This window comes from Bombina bombina, chromosome 6 (assembly GCF_027579735.1).
Source record: "Bombina bombina isolate aBomBom1 chromosome 6, aBomBom1.pri, whole genome shotgun sequence".
Lineage (NCBI taxonomy): Eukaryota > Metazoa > Chordata > Amphibia > Anura > Bombinatoridae > Bombina > Bombina bombina.
The window spans coordinates 1,158,743,936-1,158,756,367 of record NC_069504.1 but is presented as its reverse complement, the minus strand read 5'-3'; the positions used below and the strand labels follow the sequence as shown (position 1 = coordinate 1,158,756,367).

Below are 12,432 nucleotides of genomic sequence, written 5' to 3'. Positions count from 1 at the left end.
TACAATGTGCTAGAGTCTTATCCGCAGGGTCCCCGTACTATTAAGTGTGCCAGAGTCTTATCCCCAGGGACCCCAATCTATCCAATGTGCCAGAGTCTTATCCACAGGGTCCCTGTACTATCCAGTGTGCCAGAGTCTAATCCCCAGGGACCCCAATCTTTACAAAGTGCCAGAGTCTTATCCACAGGGTCCCTGTACTATCCAGTGTGCCAGAGTCTAATCCCCAGGGACCCCAATCTTTTCAATGTGCCAGAATCAAATCCCCAGGGACCCCAAACTATCCAATGTGCCAGAGTCTTATCCGCAGTGTCCCCATACTATCCAGTGTGCCAGAGTCTTATCCGCAGTGTCCCCGTACTATCCAGTGTGCCAGAGTCTAATCCCCAGGGACCTCAATCTATCCAATGTGCCAGAGTCTTATCTCCAGGGACCCCAATCTATCCAATGTGCCAGAGTCTTATCCCCAGGGACCCGCACTATCCAATGTACCAGAGTCTTATCCCCAGGGACCCCAATCTATCCAATGTGCCAGAGTCTTATCCCCAGGGACCCACACTATCCAATGTACCAGAGTTTTATACCCAGGGACCCCAATCTATCCAATGTGCCAGAGTCTTATCCCCAGGGACCCTAATCTATCCAATGTACCAGAGTTTTATACCCAGGGACCCCAATCTATCCAATGTGCCAGAGTCTTATCCCCAGGGACCCCAATCTATCCAATGTGCCAGAGTCTTATCCCCAGGGACCCCAATCTATCCAATGTACCAGAGTCTTATCCCCAGGGACCCCAATCTATCCAATGTGCCAGAGTCTTATCCGTAGGGACCCCAATCTATCCAATGTGCTAGAGACTTATCCCCAGGGACCACAATCTATCCAATGTGTTAGAATCTTATCCCCAGGGACCCCGCACTATCCAATGTGCCAGAGTCTTATCCCAAGGACTCCAAGCTATACAATGTGCTAGAGTCTTATCCGCAGGGTCCCCGTACTATCCAGTGTGCCAGAGTCTTATCCCCAGGGACCCCAATCTATCCAATGTGCCAGAGTCTTATCCACAGGGTCCCTGTACTATCCAGTGTGCCAGAGTCTAATCCCCAGGGACCCCAATCTTTTCAATGTGCCAGAGTCTTATCCACAGGGTCCCTGTACTATCCAGTGTGCCAGAGTCTAATCCCCAGGGACCCCAATCTTTTCAATGTGCCAGAATCAAATCCCCAGGGACCCCAAACTATCCAATGTGCCAGAGTCTTATCCGCAGTGTCCCCATACTATCCAGTGTGCCAGAGTCTTATCCGCAGTGTCCCCGTACTATCCAGTGTGCCAGAGTCTAATCCCCAGGGACCTCAATCTATCCAATGTGCCAGAGTCTTATCCCCAGGGACCCCAATCTATCCAATGTGCCAGAGTCTTAACCCCAGGGACCCGCACTATCCAATGTACCAGAGTCTTATCCCCAGGGACCCCAATCTATCCAATGTGCCAGAGTCTTATCCCCAGGGACCCACACTATCCAATGTACCAGAGTTTTATACCCAGGGACCCCAATCTATCCAATGTGCCAGAGTCTTATCCCCAGGGACCCCAATCTATCCAATGTGCCAGAGTCTTATCCCCAGGGACCCTAATCTATCCAATGTACCAGAGTTTTATACCCAGGGACCCCAATCTATCCAATGTGCCAGAGTCTTATCCCCAGGGACCCCAATCTATCCAATGTGCCAGAGTCTTATCCCCAGGGACCCTAATCTATCCAATGTACCAGAGTCTTATCCCCAGGGACACCAATCTATCCAATGTACCAGAGTCTTATCCCCAGGGACCCCAATCTATCCAATGTGCCCGAATCTTATCCCCAGGGACCCGCACTATCCAATGTACCAGAGTCTTATCCCCAGGGACCCCAATCTATCCAATGTGCCAGAGTCTTATCCCCAGGGACCCGCACTATCCAATGTACCAGAGTCTTATCCCCAGGGACCACAATCTATCCAATGTGCCAGAGTCTTATCCCCAGGGACCCCAATCTATCCAATGTGCCAGAGTCTTATCCCCAGGGACCCGCACTATCCAATGTACCAGAGTTTTATACCCAGGGACCCCAATCTATCCAATGTGCCAGAGTCTTATCCCCAGGGACCCCAATCTATCCAATGTGCCAGAGTCTTATCCCCAGGGACCCTAATCTATCCAATGTACCAGAGTCTTATCCCCAGGGACCCCAATCTATCCAATGTACCAGAGTCTTACCCCCAGGGACCCCAATCTATCCAATGTGCCAGAGTCTTATCCCCAGGGACCCCAATCTATCCAATGTACCAGAGTCTTATCCCCAGGGACCCCAATCTATCCAATGTGCTAGAATCTTATCCCCAGGGACCCCACACTATCCAATGTGCCAGAGTCTTATCCCAAGGACTCCAAGCTATACAATGTGCTAGAGTCTTATCCGCAGGGTCCCCGTACTATCCAGTGTGCCAGAGTCTAATCCCCAGGGACCCCAATCTATTCAATGTGCCAGAGTCTTATCCCCAGGGACCCCAATCTACCCAATGTGCCCGAATCTTATCCCCAGGGACCCCAATCTATCCAATGTGCCAGTCTTTTTCGCAGGGTCCCCATACTATCCAGTGTGCCAAAATCTAATCCCCAGGGACCCCAATCTATTCAATGTGCCAGAGTCTTATCCCCAGGGACCCCAATCTATCCAATGTGCCAGAAGCTTATCCCCAGGGAACCGCACTATTCAATGTACCAGAGTCTTATCCCCAGGGACCCCAATCTATCCAATGTGCCAGAGTCTTATCCCCAGGCACCCCGCACTATCCAATGTGCCAGAGTCTTATCCCCAGGCACCCCGCACTATCCAATGTGCCAGAATCTTCTCCCCAGGGACCCCAATCTATCCAATGTGCCAGAGTCTTATCCCTAGGGACCCCAATCTATCCAATGTGCTAGATTCTAATCCCTAGGGACCCCAATCTATCCAATGCACCAGAGTCTTAACCCCATGAACCCCAATCTATCCAATGTGCCAGAGTCTTCTCCCCAGGGACCCCAATCAATCCAATGTTCCAGAGTCTTTTCCGTAGGGACCCCAATCAATCCAATGTGCCAGCGTCTTATCCGTAGGGACCCTAAACTTTACAATATGCCAGAAGCTTATCCCCAAAGACCCCACACTATCCAATGTGCCAGAGTATTATCCCCAGGGACCCTGCACTATCCAATGTGCCAGAAGCTTATCCCCAGGGACCCAATTCTATCCAATGTGCCAACGTCTTATCCCCAGGGACCCTGCACTATCCAATGTGAAAGAGTCTTATTCCCAGGGACCCCAATCTATCCAATGTGCCAGAGTCTTATCCCTAGGGACCCCAATCTATCCAATGTGCTAGAGTCTTATCCCCAGGGACCCCAATCTATCCAATGTGCCAGATTCTAATCCCTAGGGACCCCAATCTATCAAATGCACCAGAGTCTTATCCCCATGGACCCCAATCTATCCAATGTGCCAGAGTCTTCTCCCCAGGGACCCCAATCTATCCAATGTGCCAGAGTCTTATCCATAGGGACCCCAATCAATCCAATGTGCCAGAGTCTTTTCCGTAGGGACCCCAATCAATCCAATGTGCCAGCGTCTTATCTGTAGGGACCCTAAACTTTACAATATGCCAGAAACTTATCCCCAAAGACCCCACACTATCCAATGTGCCAGAGTATTATCCCCAGGGACCCCAATCTATCCAATGTGCCAGAGTCTTATCCCCAGGGACCCTACATGATCCAGTGTGCCAGGGTCTTATCCGTAGGGACCCCAATCTATCCAATGTGCCATGGTCTTATACATAGGGACCACAATCTATCCAATGTGCCAGTGTCTTATCCGTAGGGACCCCAAACTATCCAATATACCAGAAGCTTATCCCCAGAGACCCCACACTATCCAATGTGCCAGAGTATTATCCCCAGGGACCCCAATCTATCCAATGTGCCAGAGTCTTATCCCCAGGGACCCTACATGATCCAGTGTGCCAGAGTCTTATCCGTAGGGATCCCAATCTATCCAATGTGCCAGAGTCCTATCCGTAGGGACCCCAATCTATCCAATGTGCAAGAGGCTTAAACCAAAGGAACCCCGCACTATCCAATGTGCCAGGGTCTTATCCCCAGGAACCACGCACTATCCCAATGTGCAAGTGGCTTATCCCCAGGGACCCCACACTATCCAATGTGCCAGAATCTTATCCCCAGGGACCCAATCTATCCAATGTGCCAGAGTCTTATCCCCAGGGATCCCAATCTATCCAATGTGCCAGAGTCTTATCCCTAGGGACCCCAATCTATCCAATGTGCCAGAGTCTTATCCGTAGGGAACCCAATTTATCCAATGTGCCAGAAGCTTATCCCCAGAGACCCCACACTATCCAATGTGCCCGAGTCTTATCCCCAGGGACCCTAATCTATCCAATGTGCAAGAGGCTTAAACCAAAGGAACCCTGCACTATCGAAATGTGCCAGTCTTATCCCCTGGAACCCTACACTATCCAATGTGCCAGAGTCTTATCCCCAGGGACCCTACACGATCCAATGTGCCAGAGTCTTCTCCCCAGGGACCTCAATCTATCCAATGTGCCAGAGTCTTCTCCCCAGGGACCTCAATCTATCCAATGTGCCAGAGTCTTCTCCCCAGGGACCCCAATCTATCCAATGTGCCAGAGTTTTATCCCCAGGGACCCTACACAATCCAATGTGCCAGAGTTTTATCCCCAGGGACCCCAATCTATCCAATGTGCCAGAGTCTTCTCCCCAGGGACCCCAATTTATCCAATGTGCCAGAGTTTTATCCCCAGGGACCCTACACGATCCAATGTGCCAGAGGCTTATCCCCAGGGACCCTGCACTATCCAATCTGACAGAGTCTTATCCCCAGGGACCACCATACAAGAGTTTCAAAAAAGCCCTATGCCTGCCTAGAAGAAGGGTATGAACATGCAAGAAAAACTTGTGAAGGCTGATGTAGGGACCAATATTAAGTCAGGTTTAAGATTTATAACCAATAAAAATCAAGGTTTGTATCCCTGCCTGGGATGTTCATGTTGTAGCAACATGACAAAAGGATCAGTGTTTTACCATACACACACAGCAAAGAAATACAATATAAAAGGTTTTTTTAAATATTTGACTACATTTATTTTCTATATGGTTAAATGTCCTTGTGGGGGGTTTACATTGGCGAGTCGACAAGAAGTGCCAAAGACCGCATTATTGAACATAAAAGTAATATTCGTACTAAAAATGTAAAAGCCCCCCTTGCTAACCATTTTCTTGGCTGGCCACACAATCAGCTTTGTTTTAAAAGTATAGACCATATTGAGAAGCCTCGTAGAGGAGGAGATAGGGAATTAATACTTTAGCAAAAAGAATCCTTCTGGATTTCTTAGTTAGGAACCCTTGAACCTAAGGGTATGAACAAAGATTGGGATTTTTTTGTAAATAACTACACTAGGCCTTTTAGCATTTTTTTATTCTTAGGATTGTTTGTATTTTTTGGGTCACATGATGAGATTTATTAATAAAAGATAGGTAACACACCACTAGAGACGTGTTCTTATATAAATATTGTAAAAACAGTTAAACTGTTTGTTGTGTATAGAAGGAGTTAATTGCTCTATTGTGCCACCTAGTGGAACATGTGTATATAAGTCATAACATGTTTGTTTGGCATGGCATGACTAAGGGATTGTCTCCCGTAACGTTGTCTGTTTGCTTGTCTATGTAACATTGAAATAAATTAATTTTGCTGTCACCTACTTGCCTTTTCCACTATTTGATTGGGGTATTTTGGCAGTGTCCCTAAGGTGACGTGCATCTTCTCCAGAGTGCTTGAATTTTCAATTTCCATTATCCCCAGGGACCCCAATCTATCCAATGTGCCAGTCTTATCCCCAGGGACCCCTATCTATCCAATGTGCCAGTCTTATCCCCAGGGACCCCAATCTATCCAATGTGCCAGAGTCTTATCCCCAGGGACCCCAATCTATCCAATGTGCCAGTCTCTTATCCCCAGGGACCCCAATCTATCCAATGTGCCAGTCTTATCCCCAGGGACCCCTATCTATCCAATGTGCCAGAGTCTTATCCCCAGGGACCCCAATCTATCCAATGTACCAGAGTCTTATCCCCAGGGACCCCAATCTATCCAATGTGCCAGAGTTTTATACCCAGGGACCCCTATCTATCCAATGTGCCAGAGTCTTATCCCCAGGGACCCCAATCTATTTAATGTGCCGGAGTCTTATCCCTAGGACTCCAATCTAGCCAATGTGCCAGAGTCTTATCCCCAGGGACCCCAATCTATTTAATGTGCCGGAGTCTTATCCCCAGGGACCCCAATCTATCCAATGTGCCAGAGTCTTATCCCCAGGGACCCCAATCTATTCAATGTGCCAGAGTCCTATCCCTAGGGACCCCAATCTATTTAATGTGCCGGAGTCTTATCCCCATGGACCCCAATCTATCCAATGTGCCAGTCTTATCCCCAGGGCCCCCAATCTATCCAATGTGCCAGTCTTATCCCCAGGGCCCCCAATCTATCCAATGTGCCAGAGTCTTATCCCCATGGACCCCAATCTATCCAATGTGCCAGTCTTATTCCCAGGGACCCCGCACTATCCAATGAGCCTGAGGCTTATCCCCAGGGACCCCAATCTATTAGGTCTGATCTTACTGGCAATAGTGAGATAAAGTTACCTGATGCCACTGGGATGCTACAGCCCGAAGCTTTTAGAGCAGTGATAGCCTCAGTCACACGAGCTGAGTAAACACACACGGCGCCAGTGCTGATCTCTGGGGAAGGAAAACAAAAACATTGTTTGGTTATATAATAACTAAATTTTCTCACCATCTTATAAAAAAGAACTAAATGGTTGCTAACCTGCTAAGATAATTTATTTCATGATGGTGAGAGTCCACGATTAAACAGTCCTACAGGAGGAGGAAAACAACCCACACAACAGAGCTTTAATCTCTCCTACTTTCCAATGAAACCTTAGTCATGCACATGGCCAATAGAAATTATAAAAAAACAGGAAAGGAAAAGGGTAAAAAGTGCAAACTGATACTGTTATAGTAACATAGTAGATGAGGTTGAAAAAAGACCGAAGTCCATCGAGTTCAACCTATACAAATCTAAAATACTTACAAAAAGCTCCAGTTAAGCTTAAATAATCCCACTAAAAGGTGATCCATTTAATACTAGCAATCATATCTATGAATTTTATTTATAGACAGAAATGTATCCAAAAATTTTTTAAATGTATCTAGGGCATTGGCATTCACTACCTCCTTTGGTAATGAGTTCCACAATTGTATTGCTCTTACAATGAAAAAATGTTTCAGTTGCAGGAGATTAAATCCCCTTTCCTCCAACCCTAAATTGTGACCTCGTCACAAACTATTTTCTTGGAATAAACAGAGCTTCTGCCATCTCTGTATATGGGCCTTGAATATATTTATATAAAGTAATCATGTGACCTCTCAAGCACCTTTTTTTCTAAAGAAAACAGACCCAGTTTGGCTAGCCTCTGCTCATAGGTTAAATTCTCCAATCCCCTTATTAGCTTTGTGTCCCTTCTCTGAACTTTTTCTTGTTCTGCAATATCTTTTTTTTTGTGATCGGTCCCCAGAACTGCACTCCATACTCAAGGTGAGGTCTTACCAGGACTTTATATAGTGACAGAATTATGCTTTCCTCCCTTGAATCAATGCCTCCTAATACATGCTAGTATCTTATTAGCCTGTGAAGCTACTGCCCTGCATTGTGCACCCATTTTTAGCTTGTTATATATTACTACCCCCAAATCCCTTTCCTCCTGTGTTTGGCTAAATCTTGTACCATTTAAATAATACGTTGCCTGCTTATTTTTACTTCCAAAATGTAGAACCTTGCATTTTCCCATATTAAATCTCATTTTCCATTTACCTGCCCATACTTTAATTCTTACAGGTCCTTTTGTAACAAAAGTTTATCCTGCTTAGACCTAATGACCTTACTTAACTTAGTATCATCTGAGAAAATAGAGATGTCGCTATTTAATCCTTGCTCCAAGTCATTTATACAAATATTAAAAAGAACAGGGCCCAGCACTGATCCCTGGGGTACTCCACTGATTACCTTTGTCCAATCTGAGTATGATCCATTTACTACTACTCGTTGCTCCCTATCTTTTATCCAGTTATTTATCCACAAGCTAACATTTTCAGCTATTCCCAGTCCCTTAATTTTGTGCATTAATCTCTCATGTGGCACTGTATCAAACGCCTTTGTAAAATCTAACAGCTAGATTACGAGTCTTGCGTTAGCCTTAAAAAGCAGCGTTGAGGGGTCCCAACACTGCTTTTTAACGCCCGCTGGTATTACGAGTCAGGCAGGTACAGGTGTACCGCTCACTTTTTTTCCACGATTTTCGCATACCGCAAATCCCCTTACGTCAATTGCGTATCCTATCTTTTTAATAGGCCGTCCCTAACATTGCTGACACCTACCTACCTACATTTATTAACCCCTAATCTGCCGCCCCCAACGTCGCTGCTACTATATTAAATTTAATAACCCCTAAACCTAAGTATAGCCCTAAGTCTAACCTCCACCTAACTTAAATATAATTTAAATACATCTAAATAAATTTACTACAATTAAATAAATGAACCCTATTTAAAACTAAATACTTACCTATAAAATAAACCCTAAGCTAGCTACAATATAACTAATAATTACATTGTAGCTATCTTAGGATTTATATTTATTTTACAGGCAACTTTGTATTTATTTTAACTAGGTAGAATAGTTATTAAATTGTTATTAACTATGTAATAACTTCCTAGTTAAAATAAGTACAAATTTACCTGTAAAATAAATCCTAACCTAAATTACAATTACACCTAATACTACACTATCATTAAATTAATTACATAAATTACCTACAATTAAATAAACTAAAGTACAAAAAAACCCACTAAATTACAGAAAATAAAAAAAAGAATTAAATTTTTTTAAACTAATTACACCTAATCTAATCCCGAAATAAAATAATAAAATTCCCTACCCTATACTAAATTATAAATAGCCCTTAAAAGGACCTTTTGCAGGGCATTGCCCCAAAGTAATCAGCTCTTTTACCAGTAAGAAAAAATACAATACCCCCCAACATTAAAACCCACCACCCACACACCCAACCCTACTCTAAAATCCACCCAATCCCCCCTTAATAAAAGCAAACACTACCCCCTTGAAGATCACCCTACCTTGAGCTGTCTTCACCAAACCGGGCACAAGTGGACGTCCAGAGGGGCAGAAGTCTTCATTCGATCCGGCCAGAAGAGGACATCCAGACCGGCAGAAGTCTTCATCCAGGCGGCATCTTCTATATTCTTCCGTCCGTTGCGGAGCGGGTCCACCTTGAAGACATCCAACGGCGACTGAAGAAGGAAGGTTCCAAGATGGCGTCCCTTCAATTCCGATTGGCAGCCAATCGAAACTAAGGTAGGAAAAATCCTATTGGCTGATGCAATCAGCCAATAGGATTGAAGTTCAATCCTATTGGCTGATCCAATCAGCCATGATCCAATCAGCCAATAGGATTGAGCTCGCATTCTATTGCATCAGCCAATAGGATTTTTCCTACCTTAATTCCGATTGGCTGATAGGATTCTGCTAACACTACTTGCTCAAGACCCAACTGGCGACTGCCCCACCATATCCTTGAAGATTTGCCCTTTAGGGAAGAACTTCGCAGGGATATCACCCACTACATACAAGTCAATGATAATGCCACAATTAGGGATGACACTTTATGGGGCGCAGCTAAAGCTACAATTAGAGGACTCCTGATCACCAAATAAGCACATAGCAAAAAGCAAGCTGGCCTTACCCTCTCACAAGCCCACATTATACTTAGACTCCTAGAAGAGCAAAATAGGAATACAATGGTCATTACTTCTCAAATCACTGCAGTTAAGAATCACATCTCTCCGCTTGAGCTCCGTAGAACTCAGATTAATCTTACAAAATTGAAACATATGTTTTATTATAAAAGTAATAAGGCTAACTCCTTATTAGCTAACAAAAATAGAAATAGAACAGGGGCATCACGAATCCATTGTATACGAACCTCAGACCCTTATCTCCAGATCCCATCCCAAATTGGGGGGGCATTTGCTGTGTATTATACTAAACTGTATAATATAGCCACATCTGAATCACCTAGGTCCACTACTAAAGAGTTTCTACAAACCTACCTGGAGACCCTATTGCTTCCTACACTCTCCTCTGAGCAGCATGACCTGTAAAGTTCCCCTTTCTCGCTTATGGAAGTTATGTCGGTCATTAGAAATGCAAAATCTTTTAAGTCTCCTGGCCCAGACAGCTATCCAGCACATTTTTATAAAATATTTGCTCGAGAACTCTCCCCTCTACTACTTAAGTTCTACAATCTAGCTAGAAAACAGAATTTATGTTTACCAGATAAATTTCTTTCTCCAACGGTGTGTCCGGTCCACGGCTTCATCCTTACTTGTGGGATATTCTCTTCCCCTACAGGAAATGGCAAAGAGAGCAACCAGCAAGAGCTGTCCATATAGCTCCCCCTCTGGCTCCGCCCCCCAGTCATTCGACCGACGGTTAGGAGAAAAAGGAGAAACTATAGGGTGCCGTGGTGACTGTAGTGTATAAAGAAAGAAATTTTTCAAACCTGATTAAAAACCAGGGCGGGCCGTGGACCGGACACACCGTTGGAGAAAGAAATTTATCAGGTAAACATAAATTCTGTTTTCTCCAACATTGGTGTGTCCGGTCCACGGCTTCATCCTTACTTGTGGGAACCAATACCAAAGCTTTAGGACACGGATGAAGGGAGGGAGCAAACCAGGTTACCTAAACGGAAGGCACCACGGCTTGCAAAACATTTCTCCCAAAAATAGCCTCCGAAGAAGCATAAGTATCGAATTTGTAAAATTTGGCAAAAGTATGCAGGGAAGACCAAGTCGCTGCCTTACAGATCTGATCAACAGAAGCCTCGTTCTTGAAGGCCCATGTGGAAGCCACAGCTCTAGTAGAATGAGCTGTAATTCGTTCAGGAGGCTGCCGTCCGGCAGTCTCATAAGCCAATCGGATGATGCTTTTCAGCCAAAAAGAGAGAGAGGTAGCAGTAGCTTTCTGCCCTCTCCTCTTACCAGAATACACAACAAACAAGGATGATGTCTGTCTGAAATCCTTTGTTGCTTCTAAATAGAACTTTAAAGCACGGACCACATCTAGATTGTGTAACAAGCGTTCCTTCTTTGAAACTGGATTCGGACACAGAGAAGGAACAACAATTTCCTGGTTAATATTCCTGTTGGAAACGACCTTTGGAAGAAAACCAGGCTTGGTACGTAAAACTACCTTATCTGTATGGAATACCAGATAGGGAGAAGTACACTGTGTTACAGAAGCATTAGTTATTTTGTTGTGAAGAGCTTATTTCCCAGCAGCAATGCCTGACCCAGCAAGCCAGCGCTTAAGAAGGGCTCCAAGAAAACCGTAACAAGTATCATTTCATAAAGAGTTAACTCTTTTTTTTTCAGCTTTTAGAAACTATTGTCTAATCACCTCTGGAGCCAGACTGCTAATTGATAAGATGAACTTGTAAACTTGTTATCTTAAGTACTGTAATCCTATTGTGGCCTGTCAAAGGACAGTGCTCTCTATCTAAATGTGTGATGGGGGATTTTGTGCTTCCCCCCCTCTCCCCCTGGGAGTGCCCTGTGTGCATGTAACCTTAATAAAAAGCAGGCTGGGCATCCCAGTCCTGAGTTCTTGTTTGACCCTCAATCGCAGCGTTGACTCGTTTTTGTGGGCAGAAGGGTATCCTAGCTGTACTGCAGCTAAGGGAGATTATTCTATATTTGCGAGACTCATATAGAATACTATGGAAAGCAGCTTCTCCCCTCTTTAGCAATAGGGATCCAGGCTACTAAGCGGTCCATCTCTCAGCGAGACTAAGGGTAACCGTAACATTTGGCGGCAGCGGCGGGATTTTCCTGGATTTCCTAGGAGAGGTACAGAACGGATGGAGAGCGCTTACGAAAAATTGAAGCGTACAACCCTAAAGGATTTACTTGAAAGCAGAGGGGGGTACGCCAGCAACCGGCCGAGGAGAGAGCTGATCGCAGAATTGACCGAACTGGATCAGAGCTTCACAATGGCGGAAACACCGACCACGATTAGTGACGAAAAAACCAGGATTGTTCGGGAAAGGCTCTCATTATACGGGCCGAACCCCTCCATGGAATTGGTACAGCAGTTGATGGCGGAGGCGGACGAGGATATACGAGAGACTCGAGCCCACGAACTCAATCTAGCGAACGCACACCGCAATGCTGAAGCCC

General features: G+C 45.1%; 1 protein-coding gene across 1 annotated transcript in view; it reads right to left on the bottom strand.

Annotated features, from left to right (window-relative positions):
- DERA (deoxyribose-phosphate aldolase) overlaps window positions 1-12,432 on the bottom strand; it is a gene marked incomplete at its 3' end in the record, with an annotated part of 370,477 nt that overhangs the window by 337,962 nt on the left and 20,083 nt on the right. The window contains 1 exon segment of the mRNA XM_053719141.1: window positions 6,757-6,852. Coding sequence (XP_053575116.1) covers window positions 6,757-6,852 — 96 coding nt within the window.